Source organism: Oryx dammah, unplaced genomic scaffold (genome assembly GCF_014754425.2).
Source record: "Oryx dammah isolate SB20612 unplaced genomic scaffold, SCBI_Odam_1.1 HiC_scaffold_4, whole genome shotgun sequence".
NCBI classification, from domain to species: Eukaryota; Metazoa; Chordata; class Mammalia; order Artiodactyla; family Bovidae; genus Oryx; species Oryx dammah.
Window position 1 is genome coordinate 67,608,446 of NW_024070188.1, and position 25,872 is coordinate 67,634,317.

General features: G+C 39.7%; 1 protein-coding gene across 4 annotated transcripts in view; it reads left to right on the forward strand.

The window, feature by feature from the left end:
• Nucleotides 1-25,872, forward strand: part of AIG1 (androgen induced 1) — a 256,859-nt gene that overhangs the window by 71,309 nt on the left and 159,678 nt on the right. For all 4 annotated transcript variants that reach the window (XM_040238595.1, XM_040238596.1, XM_040238597.1 and 1 more), the window contains exon 2: nucleotides 9,128-9,283. In XM_040238595.1, coding sequence (XP_040094529.1) covers nucleotides 9,128-9,283 — 156 coding nt within the window. The remainder of the gene's footprint in view (nucleotides 1-9,127; nucleotides 9,284-25,872) is intronic.

A 25,872-nucleotide genomic window follows, 5' to 3' on the forward strand; every position in this document is an offset into this window, starting at 1 on the left:
AGCAGCTTATCTAAGTGCATTATTTCTGACTGAAAAGCTTATTTTTCTTTCTGTCGGAATAGATTGCTTGCCAATGGTGACTTACAGCTGATTTCATCGATATTCAGTAATGAGATAGAGCAGTATGAGGTAAATGTCTGTGTACATGGGCAAAGACTCTAAATCACATTCTGAAAACCACGGGCTTGATGATGTAATGAGTCCATCTCGTCAAAAATGTTTGTGGTGAAGATTCCTTGAAAATACTTGGGCTTGAAGCACATCACTTAAATGGAAGATTTAGAAAAATAAGACTTACAGTCATTAGAGTGAGAGAACCATTTTGGCTTGTTCAGGCTAACTCTCTCCAAGGGCAGTGGTGGAAGATTCACCAGGCAGTACGTCTGATGGAAATAGTCTCAGAGGATGAAGGAGGCAGAAAGAGCTTGTGGTACCTTTTAGTGCATTGGTTTCTCTACAGAGTAGCATTCAAACATGTAACTAATGATGGCTTCCATGTAACTGATGGGCTCCATTCTGTAGAGATGCCAGAGATGTTCAGATGTCTCCAGCAAGGAAGGCACTGGAAGCACGTGTGAAGAAATCCTTGCCGAATTCACTCATCTGATTTCATACCGAGTCACTGTTCCTTGGTGCCAAACTATGGGCATTCACTCTTGATCTTGATAATAAGAAGGAGTTATGCACTATTAAAAAGTAAGGCATTTGTGGAATGAAGGGGGAGTCCCTTAGAAGATTGTGTTTTATGGTACTGCTATTTTGTAGCTCTTGTATTCTTTCAACATGGTATTTCACTCCTTCAGATTCACTCTTCATTGAATACATTTATTGCCAGGGATTTGTTTTGAGCAAGAACTACATTGAAAGTTTTATGGACTGAAAACAAAATAACTGTTTATGCTATACAGTGCCACAGCTTCCCTGATAGCTCAGTTGGTAAAGCGTCCACCTGCAATGTGGGAGACCCCAGTTCGATTCCTTGGTCAGGAAGATCCCCTGGAGAAAGGAGAGGCTACCCACTCCAGTATTCTTGGGTTTCCCCTGTGGCTCAGCTGGTAAAGAATCTGCTTGCAATGCAGGAGACCTGGGTTCGATTCCTGGGTTAGGAAGATCCCCTAGAGAAGGGAAAGTCTACCCTCTCCAGTATTCTGGCCTGGAGAATTCCATGGACTGTATAGTCCATGGTGTCGCAAAGAGTCGGACACGACTGAGCGACTTTCACTCCTCACTATACAGTGCCACATGACGTATGAGACACTGAAAGGCCTTCAGCTCACACCATTTCTCTAAATGTGTTATTCAGCCTTCTGCACGGGAGAAATTACACAAACACAGCACGTGCCGTGTATGTTACATGGGCATGTTCCATCTGTCTGTCTGTCTGTTCCATTCTTTCTTGGTTTACTAGAGTTTACATAAAGTTATTCTCTGATTACTGAAGAGCTTAGATAGATTTTTCACTTCTTCTTTATCGTCTCCCTTTTAATTAATGCTCTTGTCCTCATATATAGGACTCCTCCAGGCCTTCCCTTATGACACCTATAAATCTCACTGCCTTCTTTCCATCTGTTCTCGCCACAGTTCTCCTTCATTCCATGGTTCACATCACTCCAATTTCATTACCACCCCTCAGCGTTCCATCTTCTTGTTTCCTCTGTCTGCTCTGTCTAAAAATTAACTTTAAAATAAGCAAAATATTCAAAACAAGCATTATGGTACTCTTTGCATTAATCTTATGAAAGTAAAATATGAACAAAATGCAGTACATTGACTTATAAGGAATCTTATTCCCAAAGGTCAAGACAGCTTTACTGGTCTTAAAGTTCATACAAATAACGATTCCATTTCTTACTTATACTACTTTTCCTATTTTGGTGCATTCTTGGTTCTTGACTGAGTTTGGCCAATTATTCAGAAATGTAAAAATTAGCAACTGAAGTAATGACATAACCTGATATAGAGACTATAGCTTTGGTGCAATTACATGTAATTGGGGATATTGAAGTTGACCTAGTGAAATGAAATAAAATCCATTCTCTATAAACTATGTCCTATATGTTTGGGAATAAATGTTAGAAGTCTAATGAATTTACCGTCTAGTATAAACAGAATTGTAATAGTTTAGTGCATTCCAGAGAAAAAGGAAAATAATTTAATAAAGATACTCATGTCAAGAAAGATGAAGACATGAATGGAATTTGGGTACATTTCCACACTTGTGGAAGTGAATCCTAAACATAAAATGACTCAGTAAATAAGTTGTGATTTTTCTGCCAGGGAGAGTTGAGGAGTTGGATGGAAGATGCAGAACGAATTAAACAGTAGAGAACATTCTAGAGGAATAAATGCTGGAATGACTGCAAAATATCCTGGGATTTTTTTTTCCCATTCTGATAGATTTCTATTTATATTTTTTGGAGAGATATGATACATTTGACCACTTCATTTCTACACGTGATACAAAATAATAAGAGCAAGCAGCCTGCTAAGAACTCAAAGCCAGATGGTGTATATGTATGTCATGCTGAGCTGATGGTTTGAAAATGCCAGCTCTGCAGAATGGCTGGAGCTGAATACACTTCAAGGGAATCCTACTTAAGATTCACTTGTGCATCTTCATGTGATTTTACATTGTTAACTTCATGAATTTTAAGTTGCAGTGGACAGCATGATACATATAGGCAGCAGAGTGAAATGTTTCTAATGTGATTTGTTAGCTGTCAGCGCAAGTCAGATTTTAACAAAGTGGCAGAAATATAAATGGTTTAACAATATTGACTAACTGCTTCTTAAATGAACAAATAACCAAAAGTCAATCCTTGCTTTTCTGCAGGAAATGATGGACTGTTCCATAATTTTTAGGTATTATCTTTTGAGTATTAGCCAGTATGAGTTAAAAAAAAAGATAGCAATACCCAACATCCCTCTATGTCTCCTGATGTTTGGAAATTGGGAGAAAATTGTTTTGTGGTATCTCCTCTCTTTGATTTCCACATTCTTTTGGGAGGTCTTCCACAGCAGTTAAGGCATGGCAGCCATATTGTGGTCATAAGCCAGGGAGAGCCACTGGAGAGACCTACAGACAGTGACAGGGTGGCCACCAGGTAGTGGTGAGGGGACTGCTACGTTAGACAACACCAGTGGTTAAGAAGAGGAGTCAGCTGTAGAGATGTATAAGATTTCATAATACCGTTAATCTTCTAAATTGGGCAAAATGTTTATATTTGCAGAACTTTTGTTTTTCTCTTCTGGAATATGAGATTCTGTTTCTCTCCTTTCATTTGCACTTTAAATCTTCATAAAAGCATCTGTTATCCAAGAACAAGTGAATCATTTATTTATTTTAAAAAAGCTCATTGAGCAATTTAAACCTTTGTTAAATCAGTTTTTGCTCCCTCCATTTTGAAGCTCAACTATGATAGTACACATTTAAGATCATTATGCCTTCTTAGTGAACTGATCCCTTTATCATGATTTATTTTTGGTAATATCACTCATCTTGAAACCTTTTGATATTAATATAGCTATTCTATCTTTCTTATGATTAGTGTTCATATCAATTTGCTTTTAACAAATACACATCTTTATACTTGAAGTGCTGTTTGTTTTTTAAATGCAATCTGTCAGTCTCTGCCTTTTAATTGGAAACTTTAAACCATTTGTATTTAATGTAATTATAGGCATTGTTGGATTAAAGTCTGCTGTCTTACTTTTTTTTCTCTGTGTCATCTGTTCTTTGTTTCTTTTCCCCAATTTCTGACTTCTTTTAGAATACTTTGATATTGTTACTATTCTGTTTTATTTCCAGTATTTGTTTATTATTTACAGTAGATAGAATTTCTAAATTGGCCCCCAAAGATGTCCCATTCTAATCCTGGGAGCCTGTGAATGAATGAGCTACAACTCCTCTGATTACACTGATATACAAATAGTTGACCTTAAGAAAGAATATTATCCATGTGGGCCTGATCTTATTATCACATGAGCCCTTAAAATTAGAAAGCTTTTTCAGGCCAGAAGAGGAAAATAGAAGAGAGATTTAAAAAGATCTAAAGCATAAAGAATAATTGATATTCTGGATTTGAGTATGGAGGGAGCCATCGTACATGGATTGGAGAGCAGATACAAGGAGCTGAGAGTGACTCTGGCTGGCAGCTAACAAGAGAATGTAAACTTGTTTTATAGTGTAAAAAAGCTAAAGCTCAAGGCTTGAAAGTAAATCCTTTTCTTGAGCCTCCAAATAAGAGCCCAACTTGGTCAACACTGTCAGTCTGCTATTGTGGTACCCTGAGCATAGAAGCCAGACTAACTTACCTGGACTTCTGAGCTAAAGAACTATAAACTAATAATTTGTGTGTTAAGCTACTAAGTTTGTGGTTATTTGCCTTTCAGCACAGGAAACCAATACACTAGCTAAAGATCTCCATTTTGTTGTTTGAGAGGTTGCTCTGCTGCTACTACTAAGTCGCTTCAGTCGTGACCGACTCTGCGACCCCATGGATGGCAGCCCACCAGGCTTCCCCGTCCCTGGGATTCTCCAGGCAAGAACACTGGAGTGGGTTGCCATTTCCTTCTCCAAGAGAAGGTTGCTCTAGGGTTTATAATATGCATCTTTAACTTGTCACTGTTCTGCCAAATATTATACCACTTTATATGTAACTAAGAATTCAACAGCAGTATGCCTTCCATTCCTCCCTTATCTTTCATGCTATGATTGTCATAATTTTATTTCCAAATATGTTTAAAACCTCACAATATATTGTTATATTTTTGCCTTAAGTAGTCATTTATCTTTAAAAATAAAACAAGATAAATTTTTTTATGTTTATCCACATATTGACTATTTTAGCAATTGTCATTGCTTAGTTTACATTTGAAGTTATATTGGGTATCATATTTTCAATTCCTTTTACATTTCTTTTAGTGAAAGTCTGTTGGCACTATTTGTCTATTTGTCTGAAAAAGTCTGTCACCTTTGACGGTTTTTCCCCCTTAAGAACTTTAAAGATGTCATTTTACTGTTTTCTGGCTTGTTTTGTTTTAGAAGTCTGAGATATTTTTAATGTTTATTTTTCTGTATGTGATGCCATTTTCTGCAGTGACTGTTAAGGCTTCCTCTTTTTCACAGTTTCGGCATTTTATTGCACTGTGCTTATGTAGTGTTCTTTGTACGTGCTCTGTTATTTAGGTTCTTGTACATGTGGGTTTATAGTTTTCAATAAATTTGGAAAACATCAGCCATTATTTCTTCACATATTCTTTCTATATGACCTTTTGCTTCTTTAAGGCTCTAATACATGTACATTAGGTTCCTTGATATTTTCTCACAGTTCACTGTTTAGTTCAGTTCAGTCGCTCAGTTGTGTCCGATTCTTTGCAACGCCATGAACCACAGCATACCAGGCCTCCCTGTCCATCACCAACTACCAAAGTTCACCCAAACCCATGTTCATTGAGTCGGTGATGCCATCCAACCATCTCATCCTCTGTTGTCCCCTTCTCCTCCTGCCCCCAGTCCCTCCCAGCATCAGGGTCTTTTCAAATGAGTCAGCTCTTCGCATCAGGTGGCCAAAGTATTGGAGTTTCAGCTTCAGCATCAGTCCATCCAATGAATACCCAGGACTGATCTCCTTTAGGATCCACTAGTTGGATCTCCTTGCAGTCCAAGGGGCTCTCGAGAGTCTTTGGTACTGTTAATTTTTACAGTCTTTTTTTCTTTCTTTGATTCATTTTGGATAGTTTATTTTTTGCTGTGCATTCAATTTTAAATCTTCTCTTCTGTAGTGGCTAATCTATTATTCCCATGCAGTGACTTTTTAATTTCAGGTAATATCTTCTTCACTTTTAATATTCAGTTTGATTCTTTACATTTTTTTCCTCTCATTGTTTTCATTTAACTTCTTAATTTAATTTAGTTGTTTAATGTTCTTATATTCTAATTCCAATATTTCTGTCATTTCTATACCTATTTTTATTTAATTCATTTTTTCCTGGTTAAAGGACTTTCTGTTTCTTGGTATGTCTAGCAATTTTTGATTGGATGTTGGATATTGTTAAATGTTTGGATTTTGTTCTATACTCTATACTCCTTTAAGGAGTATAGAATTTTATATTTGCAAGTATTTAAGTTATTCATAGATCAGCCTGATTGTTTTTTCTTTGAGGCTTGTTTTTAAATATTGTTGGGTTAGATCTAAAGTCACCTTTATTCCAGGGCCATCTTAGCACTGCTGTTTAAGTATTAAGTGTCATGGGTCTCTACTGAATGCCTGTTGTAGTCTATAAGGCCTCTCTGTTTGGTCAGAACTTGAATACCTGTATATCCTAATTGGACTCTGGAGAATGTGTTTATGGGGGGTAGAATTCTCAAATGACCCTCAGTGATACTCACATTTGCATAATCTCCTCCCACTGGGTTTTGGAAGATCCTGTGAGTATGATCACTCCTTTAATTACATTACTTTATATGGCCAAGGAGAATTATCCACAGTGGGCCTGATCTCATCATGTGAGCCCTTTAGAAAACAGGTTTCTCTGGCTGATTACAGAGGGGAAAAGCCAAATATATGAAAAATTGATTTCTATATTTAGTACAAATGTCTAGTTTATGGTAGGAGACAAATATGGTACCTGTTACTTGACCGTGGAATTTTAAAATTCACCTAATTCACTTGAGTTGGAGCACACTAAATTCTGCTACTATTAGCTGATCTTTAAAACTAGAGAAAACTGATTTGGAAGGAAGGGAATTGAAAGAAATTAGTTAACTATATTCCAAAAGTAAGAAAACCACTCTTTTTAAAGTTATTTGGAAATGTTTCATAATAATGAAATATATAGAGAAGACTATAATAAACTTCCATATACCCAATAATCAACTTAAGAAATAAAATACTGATATAGTTGAGGCCCTTCTGTCCTTCCTTCAATCTCATCCTCCTCGTAGAGGTACTTAATTTTAGTGTTATTAATTCCATGTGTTTCTTCATATTTTACCTCATATGCATGCATCTTTGAATTTATCTTTACATTTTTTGACATTTGTTTTAATGGTATCAATATGCAGCATTTTTTGTTTCCTTTTTTGTTTAATATTTTGTTGTGAGACTGAAAAATTGATGTGTGCTTAGAATTCCATTGTATGACTATAGCATGATTTATCTGGTCAACTATTAAGAGATTTTAGATTGTATTCATTTATTGAAGCAATGAATGCTGAAATTAACTTTCTTGTAGATGTGACTTCATATTGAAGTCACTAGATAAAAGAGTAAATGAATTTTTAGATCACTAGCCACTAACAGTTTTTCTTCAAAGTGGTTTCCCCAATTTTCATTCCTACCATAAGAATTCTGGTTATTCTCCATCCTTATAACCCTTGGTACTGTCAGAATTAAATTACAGTAGTCAATAGTTAGATGGATGAGAAAAATGCTATCTCATTGTGATCTAAATTTGCATTTCTCTGATTATTGATAAGGGAGGACACTTTTTAATATGTTCACTACCAGATTGTAATAGAGATTATTATTCTCCAGTATTATTCCCCAATTTCTCAAACCCCATTAGGGTTGACATAAGGTCTAACATCTAAAGTCATTAAGATGTACGATGGAAAATTTTCCCAAGTGGCAGATTATTCCCTGAGTCATTTAAATTATTTCTGGTCATCATAGCATGATTCTTACCAACACTTTTAATTGTGCCATGCTCAATGTGGCAGTCTTAGCTTCTCCCACTCTGGTTTTTCTGGTTGTAAAAAAGCAAGAAATCTTAAGTCACTGAAGGCAAAAGTAGGCTAAGTTATGAAGAAGAATAGAACATTATTCTGGCTAAGAATGACTAATAACAATAGGGTTTGCTGATTTCAAAAGAGCCTGGTGTATTACCTGGTGATGGAATCTTCATATTTGGGAATTTTTCAAGTGGCTTAGATAAAAATTTAACCAGAATGGTTAACAAAACTGAGTGTGTCTGTGCTTTTCCAAGAGATAGAACCAAGTAATTTTGAGGGTCCTTCTCCCCACTTTGTCCTGTGCCTCAATGAGGAACAGAACTTTCACAGATTCGTTCCACTGCCAAGATGATAATCCACTAAGAAAATTATTTTGTTATGTTTTCTAACCATAATGAACAAAATCGTATCTTGTACAAATACATCATCAGTAAATTGTTTCTTGTAAATGGAACTAGAAAAATTCCCCTGAATCTGTTCTTGGTGCTAAGTGGGTATGACTTTGAGCCCATGGAATATATTTTCTGCCCTTTGCATAATTAGAATTACCATCTGCCAAGTTATGTTACAGTATTCTGCTTGCCTTCACTCGTAGCTCTGGATCACCAACACTTTTACCCTCACTTTAGGAATTTCACGAATATCTGGGCTCTAGCATTTCAATGATCTCTGTGATGGTCCAAGTAAACATAGCTATGTAAGTAATTCAATTTGTAATTGATTTTGGAATGTACAAGTTGTTGTACATTTTGGGGGAAAATGGGTGAGTAAGTTTACCTTACTTCGGAAAGATCTTATTTTATAAAGATCGAAAACTTCAAACGGAGGTCATTTAGTTCAAGTTTGAAAACAGAAAATTGCTGTGTTTCAGTCTTGATTGCATTCAGTTGATTTCTCTGTGACTCAAGGACTAGAAGCTTTCTACCACTTCCTTTGGTAGAAAAAATTTTGACCCTAAGAGATTAAATCACAGGAAGGTTTCCTTCACATTCAGACTTAATTGTCTCATTTATTATTGATCTTTTTCTTTATCTTTTTCTTTGCACTTTTTAGATGTTTGTTAAATTGCACTAGTCAATATTACTAAACCACAGATGTGATGTTTTAAAATAAGGGATATGTCATTTTGAGAACTGATACCAGTTTCTGCTCACGCATGTTTTGCATTTGTCCTTAGCAAAAATGGAAGTAGTGTTTTAAGATGGATTTTCTCACCTATGATAGCAAGTTGTAAATATCCGAGCCTTTCTCTTTTTTCAGGGCCAGGTCTTTAAATGTGCTTCTCATCCTCTTCCCCTATGTCATGTTGCAGAAGTGTAGCTGGTTTGCTCTTCTCCAGGTTGGGTCTCTTTTGATCTTATTGACTTACTACCAATCATTGTCTCCCTCCAGGTTATCCAAGCTGTCTTTTTTGGCATCTGTGTGCTGACTGATCTTTCCAGTCTTCTGACTAGAGGAAGTGGGAACCAAGAACAGGAAAGACAGCTCAAGAAGCTCATCTCTCTCCGGGACTGGATGCTGGCTGTATTGGCCTTTCCTGTTGGGGTTGTGAGTATGATGTAAATTGCATTTAACCACAAAAGAAATGGGTCTTATATTAGACTTCTCAGAGGGAAAACAGGGCTAGTTATAGGCTTCTGCACTGGGGCTGCCATAGCACAGCACCACAGACTGAGTGGCTTTAACAACAGAAATTTAGTTTTTCCCATTTCTAGAGGCTGCAAGTCTGATATCCAGGTGTCCGCAGGGTTGATTTTTTCGGAGGTCTGTCTCCTTGGCCTGCAAGTGGCCTCCTTTGCCTGTATCTTCACATGCTTTTTCCTCTGTGTATCCCTGTCCTAATCTCCTCTTCTTAGAAGGACACAGTCCTACTGGACCTCAACGATATCAGTTAATCTCACTTGCCTCGTTAACGACGTTGCCTCTGAATACAGTCACGTTCCAAGGTACTGAGAGTTAGGACTTCAACATAGGAATTTTAGGGGGATACAGTTCAACCTGTAATGGTTTCTTAAGCAGCCCAGACTTAAAATGTGTGGCTCTGTGATCATTCTTATATTTTTGAACTTGGGAGAGGAAGTCAGTAATAGCTCATACTTCTTCACTTACTCAGTGGTGCCATTAGCTCATATCACTTAAGTAAATGCTGCTTAATGTTTGATTCTACTCTGGCTTCATTGATTTCCATTGTTTTCAGTTAGATTCCCTCCCAAGCTTAACTTCCTTCACTGGTCTGTTAATCGCCCTTCATCTCTACATAGATGGCCAGGGCACCATGAGATTCTATATATTTTAACCTGTGAAGAGCCAGAAGAATGAGAGAACACTTGTAAATTGTGATAACAAGTAAAAGCATTTTGTGTAATTCAAATACAGAACTTTCGTCGGCCACCTGATAGAAATCAGGTGGAGAAATAGAAACCCGTGTACCAAGTCCAAGGTCCTTTGTAGGCAGGGTCAGAAAGATGCTTTTTAAATCCTTCCAATGGCTCTTATTCATATTTGCCACATTTATACCTGGCTGAAGCCTCTATACACTTGTTCTAAGACCAGTTAGTGGGCACCAGGACTATTACTGAATTGCTTTTTCTGCATACTGAGTTGTGTCTTCTTGGAATGAAGTAATCCTTAGCTCTTAACAACAGGACAAGGAACGTAGTATGATATGGTTGTATGTCTCCTCATTCATCCTTACCCTCTGAAAATCTAGATGGATGCTCAGATTAAAGCCATCTAGCAGATCTCTCAAAATTGGTTACTTAACAGAGTTAAATACCTTATATATTATTCAATATTTCCTTCTTTAGACTTGCCTTATAAAATTCAAACACCTTCTATGAGAATACTTATCTAAGAGAAATTTTCCATTGCCATAAACTGTAAAGACCGATACTTTCTACTTGAAAGAATTATCTAGAAAATCCAAGTTTGTATGTTTTCTGTTACTTTTTACCTGCTTGAAGTGAAAGTGTTAGTCACTCAGTCATGTCTGACTCTTTGCAACCCCATGGACCTATCCACCAAATTCTCCAGGCAAAAATACTGGAGTGGGTAGGCATTCCCTTTTCCATTTTACTGCCTTGGGATTTCTATAGGCATGTCACTAATTCTGGAGATCCTCCTTGATTAGAAGGAATACAGTAGTAACACAATACGAAGGCAAATAGAAATACAATATTATCCTTTCCTCTTTGTTCTGCCCGCTTCTGTTATTTGGTGTCAGACTGTGTCTCTATGAGCTTAAGTTGTGTGTCTTGCTACTCTAATTAAAGGTTCATTGCATATGCCCTCTAGACATTTATGACATTACTTTAGCCTAAAACATTTTATCCTGCTTGAGACTTGAGATATTTGTCCACTTTCAGTATCCTCCTTGAATTTAGTCCATGCATGCTTTGTGATTTGTAAAAAGAACGGGAGTCTTTTTGTTTGCTTGTTTGTTTGATTTGAGTACATCCAATATTTTCTCCCATGTTTTACTATGTTTGTTGTTTTCTCTGTATTTTAAAAGAGAGAGGAGACATCATAATACCTTTCTTATGCTCCTTTTTGAGCCAAAAGTCATAGCATCAGATTTTCATGACATAATGTATGCACCTTTCCTAGTCGATGAACTTCACAGAGGAATATAAATAATAAATAATGAATCAGAGATGTGCCATTTCACTGATTTCTTTAACTCTTATTTTTTTCTTGCCTGCTGATATGTTATAGTCAATATTTGGGTTATAATTTTCCCTGTTAAAATGAGCTACTTTCCTTTTTATAGGCACTAGCATTCTATTTTTCCTGAGCTTCTTGGAGCCTCCCTCTCCTTCTGCCCCTCTCTTTTTCTCTTTCTATCTCTCTTTTTAATATAAGGAAGAATCCTGGCCTGTAATCGCCTTGCATTTTCCATTGTTTCTTACTCTGTCATTTGATTTTTTGTGTTTGTTTACCTGATTTCACACTCTAACACACAGAAATTCACTGGGGCCAAAAAACAAAATGATTGATAAATGCCTTCTTCCTAGATTTCACTAATTTTATTATAAAGTCATATTTTCAGAGGATATGAATTTGACTCTTTATAACCATTTTTTATATAACTACACCCATGGTGGATTCATGTCAATGTATGGCAAAACCAATACAGAATTGTAAAGTAAAATAAAAAAATAAAAAAAAAGAAGCTCAACATTCAGAAAACTAAAAAAATAAATAAATAAATAAACTCAGTGGACATAAGTTCAAGCAAACTCCAGGAGACAGTGAAGGACAGGGAAGCCTGGCTTGCTGCAGTTCATGGGGTTGCAGAGTTGGACACAACTGAGCAATGAAACACTAACAATCATTTTTATCCATTTTTTTTTCGTGTAAACATGCAGTTTCATGATATTTCCCTTGTCTTTCTCTCTACTTCCCAGCTTTCGTTTCAAATGAGCCCTGGTCTCTGCTGTGACCTCAGAGGTTCCCTTGCCCTTCTATATCTCCCCCAGCTGCTCATTAGGATCTGGAATTCCACAGTAGTTTCATCACTTAAGACATTCTTCCTTGTTAGCATATGAGCCCTTCCTGAAGCAGCGTCACTGGGAAACACTTGAAGAGGTGTAATCTTTACTCTTCCTGTGGCTCCTGGCCTGAAAGGGAGGTAACCAGCCCAAAGGGTTCATTACATCAGACAGATGGAAATAGCAGTGATGCCCAGGACTTGTAGGAATCTGTAGTGTAAGAATGCCTATGTAATGCAAATGACTGGTTATAACGTTTGTAATTGAACACCTTGTATCATGTTGGTTGACACAGTCAAAATGCTAAAGGGAAAATCCCAGCACTCTCCCTGTGCCCAGGAAGCCTGGGACGTGGCTTGAGCCTCTGAAGAAGGAAGATGCAGAAACTCCACTTAGAAGTTGGTGGTCATTCCCCAGGGCCTCCAGGCTCTGACTGCCAGATGACTGCCAGCCTCACAGAGGACCTCCTTTGCTGCCTTCTCTAGCTTTCTCAGCTCCACACTTTTGTCAACCACAAGTTTGAAGGGGAAAGCAATGTCATTTTTGCTTCTTGCTGCTGCTGCTGCTGCTGCTACTGCTAAGTCACTTCAGTCGTGTCCGACTCTGCAACCCCAGAGATGGCAGCCCACCAGGCTCCCCTGTCCCTGGGATTCTCCAGGCAAGAACCCTGGAGTGGGTTTGCTTCTTGGTGCAAGGCAAAAGGGCTTCCCTTGTCATGCTAGTGGTAAAGAACCCTCTTGACAATGCAGAAGACATGAGACGTGGGTTCGATCTCAACGTGGGTTGAGAAGATCCCTTGGAGAAGGGCATGGCAAGCCACTCTGGTATTCTTGACTGGAGAATCCCATGGACAGAGGATAGGATCCTGGCAGCCTACAGTCCATAGGGTTCCAAAGAGTTGGACATGAAACTGAAGAGACTTTTAGCACACAAGCCACAAAGGCAGTGGGCCTGAAAAGAGGGCAGAATGGCAGCTGAATGGATCACCTCTGTTCAAAGTTTCCCAAAGAGTCCTCTCCACCCTAAGCTTTTCTGGACATTTCCATTATTTCTCTCTCTCTCACCTCAGCTGCAACTGTGGCAGCAAGAAAAACCTGGGTAGGTTATCTAGGACTTGTATTTTTTCCACTAATGCTTCCTCCAATAACGAGGTTAATTGAGAGCCGACAGTAATTGTTTTGTGTGGGCATGAAGCGCTAAGTATGATTCTGTGACCCGTGGACCTGATGCCTCTACTTCACGCAGTCTGTCTCTCTCAAGGATATATAAAAGTAATGAAGCATTCCAACCCAAGATAATTGAGGTGAAGCTTTGTTTCAGCATAACCTTGAAGAAACCAGGCAGGGTTGCTTGAGTGAACAAAGCATGTATCATCCTGATTTGTGTAGATTCCCATAAATGCAAAGCTGGCCTTGATTAGTGATGCTAATGGCCGGAAACCACCACCACTCCCAAAGCCTTGCAGCTCATTTTTGCAGGGACAACCCCTGGGAGGCTCATCTTACCATGTGCAGTTCATTTCTGAACCCTGTCACCCTTTTAAAGAAGCATTACAAATAATTCTATGACATTATGTGGTCTGGGAGCACTGAAGTTTATTAGGAGCAATCAAACCAAGAATGTCTTTTGTCTCCCGTGAGTTCCGTTGACTTTCATGCTGGCAGATACTCTTCTAGTTAAGAGAACAGGCTAAGGCTTTCAACCAAAAATAAAAAGAAAATAAGAGTAGTAAAAAATGAGTATGATGAGTATGAAATTGCCTCTTTCAAAAGTCCTAAATGTGTCCCCAACTGTAGGCCTAAGCAGCTCATTTAATGATGAAGAACAGTCATATTTTCCATCAGTTCAAGTCTGTGCATCCCATTCATCCACAGCTGCTCAGCTTGCAGGATGCACATAACCCGCTGTCACCACCTTCTTGGTACACCTTTGTCCCTGGCCTCACTTGGGTAGCTCTAGACCCAATGTGAGGTTGCTGCTTAAGTAACTTTGGCAGGTAGGTGATGATGAAGATGTACCTGTCTAAAAAAATAGGGAACCATCTGAGAAAGTGCTGTAAATTTGAATCTACTCTAACCTAGGGTGGGATCCAAGATATTGTGAGCAAACCAGCATGTGCCTGGATGAGCTTTTCTGGAATTTGAGGTTTTCATTTGAGTTTAGTTTCAGAGTTGTTAAGTAACCCTTTTCTGGTGTTATAATCATGTTTTTATAAAGATTTTATGAAGATTTGACATGGAACAACCTAGTCTAGATCCCTGTAAAACCCACTTTTGCTTATGATGGAAACTGTGTGGTACCTGCTTCTTTGGGAAACATGGAAAATGCAAATTGAACTTTTAGATGCATACTCAAAGAAAAAGTATCTAGCAATTATTTTCAAAATGAGATTCTTCAAATTCTTCATTTATTGATACACTAGCTAACTAAGCCATCCTTCAGAAAAATTTTTTGATGCATATGAATTTAGATTGTCATACTTCTACAATTTAAAAAAAAGTTCATTTCTGATTTTCAGAGGTAAGAGATTGGCTTAAATGGAAAACAAACTTATTAATGAATATTAGTTACTAATATCAATGTCTGTTAACACAAAGGAAGGAAATTTGGTTCCATTTGAGATTGTAAATAAAAGCAAATGTCTTTTCTTCTATTTTGATATTAAGGGAAAACTTGGGATTAAATACACTTAATATCTCCTGATCCTCTCTTTATTAAATTTTCACACAAGTGCCTAAAATCAAACTTTTCTATTTTTTCTTTAAGCCTTCATTGATGTTTTAAGTTTCTTCCAATGCCCTTTCTAGTCACCTTTGAAGTTAAGAATATAATAACTGCTAGGTCATATTTTATGGTTAAACCTCATTCTTTGATGTTGAGTCAGTCTCAGGCTTTACCCCTGTGCTGAAATGAGTGTGCATTGAGTGGTGCAAGGGGGAAGGTTTAGAGATGAGGATTCATTCAAGATCAGTAAGCAGAAGAAGCATTTTCCTCCCATTGCAGGAGAAATGCTCAGAAGACGATCATTACCTAACCTAGGTTAGTTGCCTATGATCACCTTTTTGATAGTCTTTTTAAAAGACCAAGGACGTTATATGACCAGTCAGATATACCTGATAGGGAACTGAGTTGTTTCTTAACCATCTTATATATTCTTCTCTGCTAAATGAAAACCAAAGATTTTCTGCATAGTTGAACCATTTAGTTTGTACACATTCGTGCTAACACAGCAAAGTCAGCTTGCAAAACAAATTCCTTCAACACAAAATATAACTGCACTTTTAACAAAATTTTACTATGACCCACTCATTTATAGGCAGAGCATTCAAAGAATGGAAGTTCTATTCAAATCAATAGTTATTTATGGGTATGTGGAGCTTCCCAGTAGTGCTAGAAGCCAAGACAGTAGTGACTGATTTTGCCTTTCAGGGTCTCACAGTCTAAAGAAGGTGACTTTATATAAGTTATCTCAACAAGTGAATTAAAAGAAGACATGAAGAGTATAACAATACATATAAGTATAGAAGTAGCCTGCAAGGACATGGCAGCAACCTAGATGACCATCAGCAGACGAACGGATAAGAAAGCTGTGGTACATATACACAATGGAGTATTACTCAGCCATCAAAATGAACACATTTGAATCAGTTCTAATGAGGTGGATGAAACTGGAGCCGATTATACAGAGTGAAGTAAGCCAGAAAGAAAAACACCAATACAGTATACTAACACATATATACGGAATTTAGAAAGATGGTAACAATAACCCTGTATGCGAGACAGCAAAACAGACACAGATGTAAAGAACACTCTTTTGGACTCTGTGAGAGAGGGCGAGGGTGGCATGATTTGGGAGAATGGCATTGAAACATGTATAATATCATATATGAAACGAATCGCCAGTCCAGGTTTGATGCATGATACTGGATGCTTGGGGTTAGTGCACTGGGATGACCCAGAGGGATGGTACGGGGGGTGGGGTGTAGGATGAGGAACACGTGTACACCCGTGGCAGATTCATGTTGATGTATGGCAAAACCAAGACGATATTGTAAAGTAATTAGCCTCCAATTAAAATAAATAAATTTATATTAATTAAAAAAAAAGAAGTAGCCTGCAAGACGGAGAAGGCAATGGCAGCCCACTCCAGTTCTCTTGCCTGGAAAATCCCATGGATGGAGGAGCCTGGTAGGCTGCGGTCCATGGGGTCGCTAAGAGTCAGACACGACTGAGCAACTTCACTTTCACTTTTCACTTTCATGCATTGGAGAAGGAAATGGCAAGCCACTCCAGTGTTCTTGCCTGGAGAATCCCAGGGACGGAGGAGCCTGATGGGCTGCCATCTATGGGGTTGCACAGAGTCAGACACGACTGAAGTGACTTAGTAGCAGCAGCAGCAACCTGCAAGAAGAAGGAATTTATTTTAGTGAGTAGAAAGTCCTGAAAGACTTCCCAGAAACGATGATATCAGAGCTCTGTTTTGAATAATGACTAAAAACTTACTGGACGTGTAAGTTAGTGATGCTTTCAGCTGTTAGAAACAAAGTATCACCAGATATTCACCTGGCTCACTTTTTCACATCATTCAAGACTGCTCAAATTATTTCACCTCAGAACAGCTTCTATGAGTAAACTTTATAAATTAGCCCTTGTCGGTCTCTGTCCCCTTAACTTGCTTTATATTCTCCATCATGATTACTGCTACCAGGCACATTATATGTTTATTCTTTTATTTCTACGGTTTGTCTTCTCTGACTTGGTACATGTTCTGTGAGGTTAGAGAGCTTGTGTGTTTGGCTTACTGCAAAACCCAAGCATCAGAAGCAATGTCTAAATAATTTAGTGTTTTTTGAGTGAATATCCAACCAACTGTGGTTTAAACAATAAATATATTCAGGGTCTCATAAAATAAGAAGTCTGTAAGCAGGAAGTTTTAGGGTAATATGGCTCAGTATTATCTTTTGAAGCTTATGTATTTTCTGTTTTCTACTTTTCTATCTCTGGAGTGCTGACTTTCTTTGAACTTGCTACTATCAATCTCTGAAGGGCTGATGAACCACCACCTACTGTATGCTTTGCAACCATGTTCAAGGCAGGTAGAGGAAGGCTCTTAAGGGAGCTCTCCTCAAAGGGTTTGTCTTTTCCTCCTACAAGTAACTTTTCTCAGAAGCTCCATCAGCCAGCGTCCCCATAGGCCTCATTGGTGAGGACTGTCCTGTGGCTCTAGCCAGCTGCATGGAATGCTGGGAAAGCAAGTAGGAGAAGCAAGGAATGAGGTCACCGTGAGGGCTTAAATTATTCATGATTTATCTTGATGTGCCTTATGGGTTAGGCACACTACTGCCCAAACAAAATCGCTAGTTTCAAGAAATAGAAATAACAATTGTTGAGACTAATGACTACATGTAAAATAAGTAAAAACTAATAGAATTTCAGGTAATTTATTGTTTATCTGTGTTGATATAAAATAGATACTGTAAAACCAATGCAACTAATCATGGATATTTTCTGAGCCAAGAAAGGCAGATTTTTTTTTTTTCCTTCAGTCTCTGCCAATATCATTTTTTTTTTTTTTGGTGCAGTCTCAGCAGTATTATCATGAACAATTATCTAAATCTGACATGTGAAATTCTTCTCAAAGAAAATCACATATGTTACACGATTGACTAAATGGCTTATGTTCATTTTCTGAAAGTCCATACAAAATTTGTCACAAGTAGCCCAGCTTTAGTCCAGCAATTCAGATATGTAGATACCAGGTTCAGTGAGTAAAATCTGCCTCTAATAGTAGTTAATGGGAAGTTGCTTTATAACACAGGGAGCTCAGCCTGGTACTCTGTGACAACCTAGAGGGATAGGATGGAGTGGAGGTTGGGAGAGAGGTTCAAGAGGGAGGGGACATATGTGTTCTTATGATTGGTTCATGTTGTATGGCAGAAACCAACACAGCATTGTAAAGCAATTATCCTCCAATTAAAAATAAAAAGAAACAATAGTTCTCTAGAAATTATAGAGAAGTATCATGTCCTCTAGACCATCTCACAGAGTTCCCACTCTCTCTGGGCAAAAGAACCACAGATATGTCTCAGAAAATGAAGATATCTTTTTCCCATATTTATATCTGTAAGCAAGATATAGATTTGAAATATATGATCGAGAAAAAGTAGAATTGTTGTTAGTTAATGATTGTGTCAGTCGCTCAGTTGTGTCCAACTCTTTGCGGCCCAAAGGGCTGTGTAACCTGCCAGGCTCCTCTGTCCATGTAATTCTCTAGGCAAGAATACTGGAGTGGGTTGCCATTTCCTTCTCCAGGGGATCTTCTCGACCCAGGGATCGAACCCAGGTCTCCTGGATTGCGGGCAAATTCTTTACCATCTGAACCACCAGGGAAGCCCAATAATTATCATGCTGCTGCTGCTAAGTCACTTCAGTTGTGTCCGACTCTGTGCGACCCCATAGACAGCAGCCCACCAGGCTCCCCCATCCCTGGGATTCTCCAGGCAAGAACACTGGAGTGGGTTGCCATTTCCTTCTCCAATGCAGGAAAGTGAAAAGTGAAAGTGAAGTCACTCAGTCGTGTCCGACTCTTTGCGACACCATGGACTGCAGCCCACCAGGCTCCTCCATCCATGGGATTTTCCAGGCAAGAGTAATGGATTGGGTTGCCATTGCCTTCTCCAAATAATTCTCATAATTAATGTTAACTCAGTAACGCTAATAATATATATGATTCCTGTTCTCAAAAATAGGAGCCCCCCCTGCCCCAAACCAGGATCTTTTGTATGCTCTTGTTTGGGAGACCAAGAGCAAGATGCAGTATTATTTGTTTTTTTATTTTTTTAAGGAAAGAAAAAAGGACCACTTTCATTTTTTGTCTTCCTTCTCTGCATATTTCCCTCCCTCCCTATCCCTCTAGTTCAGTTTCTCTCTTAACCCTTCCCCGTCATCCTCTGCCTCAAAACCATCTCCTTGTTTGTAGAAAAAGAAACAACAATTTGCTGTGTGGGTGTTCCTGAAATTACTACACAGCCCCTGTGGGCATTTTGAGGTAACTCTTACCTGTTTTAGCTGGATCAAAATGTGCTGGGTTAAATCAGCCAATATGAAAGGAACATTTCCCCCCAAGGAAGGAGCTAGTAGACTTTCCACCTACACAAAATGTATTAACTTTTCCTTATGCAATTACCATGCTAATGATTTGCTTATTTTGCCACAAAGAGCCAGTCCCAGTTAGGACTTTCATTCATCCTGCCTCTTTCAAACTTTCCTGGGAACAAAAGTGAAGGCATGATTCCGGCTTTGGGGGAATGTGTCCTGGAAACACAGGTGGGAAGGTGGGAAGATGAGAGATGGTGAGGGGAGAGATTGTGTGTAGGCACAGTTCACAGATGGCCCTGCCCTCTGTCTGCTAAGCACTGATGAAAAAACTTTTCCAAGAAGTTTTCCTCTTCGAAATGTCCCTTTACCCTGTTGCTTGGGTCTGTGCTTCATTTACCCATGAGGACCAATATGTACCAGAAGTTTGGGCTGTGGTGGCCCCAAAAGCTTGGTGCAACATGAGGAAAATGAAGAGAGCTGTGTCCCAGAGGGAACCAGAAAAGGCCTTTCCATCCCATCTGCTCTTCTGCTTCTCTGTTCCTACCACTGTGTCTGTTGTTTGCCAATGAAAGGCTGGGGAGGGATGTGAGATAGGAAAGAATCCTCAGCATAGATTAGTGGTGTGCCCAGGTTGGAAGGCACGTGTGGAGAAGAGTTTTCTGTGCCCATTTTTATCACCTCACCTCTTAATCCTAAGAAGGGCCCCTCCTCTTTCTTCACCTTCACAGTCAACTACGAAATTAGAATGACTGCCTTCCTACAAACACAAATAACTTAACAGAAACAGCCTCAGCGCTCCCATGCCCAGAAAATAACACGAGTGCTCACGCCCAGGAGATTGCTGTCAAAATTAGCATGGAGTCAACAAAAGAAGACGGTCCCTAGAATCACTGATACAATAACATTTTTGTCTGACTGATCCACCACTCCCTATGGTCACATCCTGGGCCATGCTACTTCCTAAATCACACCTGGTCACTCCCAGGCTGGGTGGGATTCTGGGGGGAATCTGATGGCAGAGAAGGAAGAATGGTCCAGGGGGCAGAGAGCATCCTCCAGCTTCCCATGCCGCTCCTGACACTCTCGCTTTCTAGTCCCTGCATGTCTACCTGCCCTGAATCCTCTGAGGGTACCAAGCCCCCCAACAAAAGCCCAAAGCACTGGCAGGCAGGTGACAGCCCCTGACCTGGCATTCCCCTTCCTCCATCACTTATGAACCAGAGTCTCAACTGGGACCTGCATTGTTCACTTTTAATCACCTTGCATTAAAAAATGCTTTAAATACTCAGGGTTAGCTTTGTCCTAACCATAATATCTGTGATGGGAACTTACATGCTGGTTATATTTCTCCACTGCATGTTGAAATGTACATGTAGTCATCACAGTAAAATCATTTTCTGTGCTGTGCCGCCATGCTCAGTCACTCAGTCCTGTCTGACTCTTTGGGCCCCAGGGACTGTAACCCCCCACGCTCCTCTGTCCATGGGATTTTCCAGGCAAGAATGTTGGAGTGAGACGCCATTTCCTTCTCCGTGGTATCTTCCTAACCCAGGAATCAAACCCATATCTCTTATGTCTCCTGCATGGCAGGCAGGTTCTTTACCACTAGCTCCACCTGGGAAGCACCAAAACTCATTTTCATTAAGTTAAAAAAAAAAAGAAATTCTACCTGTACCCCTTTCCCTCCCAAATTACCATAGAGTTCTAAAGAAGTTGCTGTACACTCCGAGACATTTGCTGTCTCTTTTGTTTCCAGCTGTTCAGTTGCTGGGGACCAGCAGTTCCATTTATACCTTACTTTCTGAAACGTCTCGCCATCTCCCTTCCCATAGTGACAAAACCCATAGCAACTCAAGAACCTGAAAAGTCTATGAATGAGAACTCGCTTCTCCTATGTACTGCTGTGGACCAGACTAAGAGCTGTAGTCTGATTGTTATTTAATCCCCAGAGCCCCCAAAGGTAAGAATGTCTGTCATTCTTACTCCACAGAAGAGGGTTCTGTCGTACAGCTTGACCAACAGGGTTCCCGTTTCCTAAGTCCTGAGGTCCATGGCTAGGAAATCGTGCGATCTGGGCTTGAATGCAAGCACTCTGATCATGAAGCTTTTCGCAAGTACTCTAAATTTTTTGACAATCCAGACCCAATCTTGCTTTTTATCATTGACCTGATAGACACTTTCAGCTATATACGTGAACTCCAAGCTGGCCACAGTCTCTCATTTAGGATAATACATCAAAAATGAGAAAGAGACTTAGTCATTATGTGACTCAGAAATCACTGTTTATCTTTTTCCTTGAGGCTGTTTAACAAAAGCCTGTTCATTTGTGCTTGTTATTGTTTCCCTGTGATATATTATTTCATTGGCACCATAGAGCCAATGGTTTCGTACAGTTTTACGGGCTAATTTATAAAGTACAAATTTTGGCAAGGAAAGAACATCTTCCTGCCTTGTCTTCTTGGGTCAACAATTGGACCCAGATTTAAGCTATCATATATTTTACCCAATATGCTTGTTTTTAATATGTGAAAATAAGGTTTTGTCAGTAGAATTAGCTACATTTAAAAAATGACTATTAAATGTATCTAGCATCATCTGTAAACCATCTCTGGGTTTCTAAGAAGGCATAGTTCAGAGGTACACAATTGCAAAAGAATATTTTTGAGAATAAATGATCCAATACACGCTGCATGGGTAGCCTAACAACTCAACCGTGCCTACCCAGTGAAATATTTTACTCAGGATTCCTAAGAGCCATCTTGTTCTGCTTCATCAAGAGCTTTCGGGTAAATCTGCTTTCCTTTTTAATATTTATGATTTACTGCCCCTCGTATTTTCGACAAGGATTTGAGATTGTCTGAGTCAAATTGCTTCATCAAAGTGGCCCAGTATTCTGGGCCTCTGCATCCTTCAGCAAAGGCCGCCTGTAAATCATTTTGCCTATTTGGATAAGCGTCTTCTGTGTTACGCTGCAGGGTACACAGAGCAACTTACTTATGTACTTTCTCTTGAAAAAAATGAGGCAAGCCAGGAAAATGGGGAGAAACTAGCTCTTCTGGCAAATTCAGTTAACATTTATTGAGTGCTGTACACCAAATACTATGGTAAATGCTCTCACACGATTTCACTTACTCTGTTAGTGCATACATGCATTGCAGGCTCAGTCACGTTTGACTCTTTGCAACCCCCTGGACTGTAGCCTGCCAGGCTCCTCTATTCATGGGATTCTCCAGGCAAGAACACTGGAGTGGGTTGCCATTTCCTACTCCGGGGGATCTTCCCCACCCTGGAACTGAACCTGCATCTCTTGTGTCTCTTGCATTGTTAGGCAGAATCTTTACCACTGAGCCACTTGGGAAGCCATTACTCTATTCAGTTCAGTTCAGTCGCTCAGTCGTGTCCCACTCTTTGCGACCCCATGAATCGCAGCACGCCAGGCCTCCCTATCCATCACCAACTCCTGGAGTTCGCTTAGACTCACGTCCATCGAGTCAGTGATGCCATCCAGCCATCTCATCCTCTGTCATCCCCTTCTCCTTCTGCCCCCATTCCCTCCCAGCATCAGAGTCTTTTCCAGTGAGTCAACTCTTCGCATGAGGTGGTCAAAGTACTGGAGCTTCAGCTTTAGCATCATTCCTTCCAAGGAAATCCCAGGGCTGATCTCCTTCAGAATGGACTGGTTGGATCTCCTTGCAGTCCAAGGGACTCTCAAGAGTCTTCCCCAACACCACAGTTCAAAAGCATCAATTCTTCGCCACTCAACTTCCTTCACAGTTCAACCCTCACATCCATACATGACCACTGGAAAAACCATAGCCTTGACTAGACAGACCTTTGTTGGCAAAGTAATGTCTCTGCTTTTTAATATGCTATCTAGGTTGGTCATAACTTTCCTTCCAAGGAGTAAGAGTCTTTTAATTTCATGGCTGCAATCACCATCTGCAGTGATCTTGGAGCCCCCCAAAATAAAGTCTGACACTGTTTCCACTGTTTCCCCATCTATTTGCCATGAAGTGATGGGACCAGATGCCATGATCTTCGTTTTCTGAATGTTGAGCTTTAAGCCAACTTTTTCACTCTCCTCTTTCACTTTCATCAAGAGGCTCTTTAGTTCCTCTTCACTTTCTGCCATAAGGGTGGTGTCATCTGCGTATCTGAGGTTATTGATATTTCTCCTGGCAATCTTGATTCCAGCTTGTGCTTCTTCCAGCCCAGAATTTCTCATGATGTACTCTGCATATAAGTTAAATAAGCAGGGTGACAATATATAGGCTTGACATACTCCTTTTCCTACTTGGAATCAGTCTGTTGTTCCATGTCCAGTTCTAACTGTTGCCTCCTAACCTGCATATAGGTTTCGCAAGAAGCAGGTCAGGTGGTCTGGTATGCCCATCTCTTTCAGAATTTTCCACAGTTTATTGTGATCCACACAGTTGAAGTCTTTGGCATAGTCATTAAAATAGAAATAGATGTTTTTCTGGAACTCTCTTGCTTTTTCGATGATCCAGCAGATGTTGGCAATTTGATCTCTGGTCCCTCTGCCTTTTCTAAAACCAGCTTGAACATCAGGGAGTTCACGGTTCACATGTTGCTGAAGTCTGGCTTGGAGAATTTTGAGCAGTACTTTACTAGCGTGTGAGATGAGTGCAATTGTGCGATAGTTTGAGATTCTTTGGCATTGCCTTTCTTTGGGATTGGAATGAAAACTGACCTTTTCCAGTCCTGTGGCCACTGCTGAGTTTTCCAAATGTGCTGGCATATTGAGTGCAGCACTTTCACAGCATCATCTTTCAGGGTTTGAAATAGCTCCCCTGGAATTCCATCACCTCCACTAGCTTTGTTCGTCGTGATGCTTTCTAAGGCCCACTTGACTTCACATTCCAGGATGTCTGGCTCTATTAGGGGATCTCTTAAAAACAAATGGCAGTAGACACTTGCCGCGCCCTCATCCCTACAGACTGTGATGCCGGCAAGAGGACTGGAGCGCTGAGGAGGGGAAGCTGCTGTCGTGCTGGCCTTCAGAGCCCCTTCTTGTTTTGCTTAGTCCTGTCTAGAGAATAATGCCTGTATATTGGATCCCGTCAGAAATGTTTGATGCTCTGTGCTTGAAGAGTCTCAAGCAAAAATGGCAGTAAGGAGGAGAAAGAAAGAAATCTTTGAGGCTGGGGGTCATCCATACGAGGTAGATTTTCTTTGGGTCTCTTTGCTCTGTGAGCAGATCAGCATCAAAACAGATGTTTCTCCCCAGTCTTGGCACCTTCCTGAGATGCTGATCCTCAAAGTAATTAGTTTAGTAGAACCTCCTGGTTCTTAATTGACGAGAAGGGTTCTTGAACCCCCCCTCCCAAAAAAAAATCCGTAATTGGTCAGCTGTTCTCGAGGGGGCCCTTAGCAGATGACAGGGAGTTCAGGTAGACCAAATGCCAAGAAAAAAACTCCTGAAGTGCTGTCAGGCAGACGGATTGCTGATGCTCTGGCTGCATGCAAGCATCTTTGAGCCATTTCGGTTCCAAAGATGATTTGCTTTTTGACTCCTTCCTCTTTGTTTATACAGCATAGATCATCACAGAATGATTTAAAGGTGAAAACGAAAATCCACACAACTTGCCACAACAAGCATTTGTTGCTTTTGTAATAGGAAAACTGCACATGTGTTCTCATTTGCACATGTATTCTCATTTAGGATGGTCATGCTCTGAATTTAATGGATAAGTTGTTCATAGCAGGAAAAAGAAGGAACATTGGCATGTTGTTATGATACTAAAAATCACACCAACCTCTGCAAAGGGTCTTTTCCCATTGCAAACTGTGGATAGAACTTGCTGCATGTTTTCATTGTTCGTGCATAAATCTAAAATAAAACACAGAAAACCTTAGCTTCCTCCCTCTCTTATCTCTATAGCAATTCAAAGGCAGTGAGTGGCCATTTGTGGGTGTCCCAGGTGGGACAGTACTCAAATACCATTATAGCCAGGGACCAAAGACCCAGACACTCAATTTTGTGAGTCTATTTTACAGAAATTCTTCTCTCAGTAAATGAACTTATGCTAACTAAATGAATATAGACTGAAGTGTAGCTCAGAAAGGTAATTAAGTCATTTATACTTATAAAAAGGTTGTCAGGCCAACTGGAGTCTCTGTAAGCTTTTCCTAGGGGCAGAACAACTTTGAAGATAACAAAGAGTAGCCAGAAGAATCCTGGGCAACCTCAAAATCAAGCCACAGGGGATAACTGGATGATGATAGCGGTGGGTAGTCAAATTACTATGATCTGAGCCATCCTTTTGTATCTCAAGGACTGACTGCTAGGTAGACTGGAATGCTTCCCCGGGTGGCCAGAGGACCCCCTCCTCTATACAGAGTTGAAGACAAGTCTTTTTTTTTTTAACTTAGCTTTTTTTGATTAATTAATTTATTTTAATTGGAGGAAAATTACAGAATTGTGATGGTTTTTGCCATACATCAACGTGAATCAGCCACAGATATATATGTGTCCCCTGCATCCTTAACCCGCCTCTCACCTCCCTTTTCACTATGTGAATTGTCCAA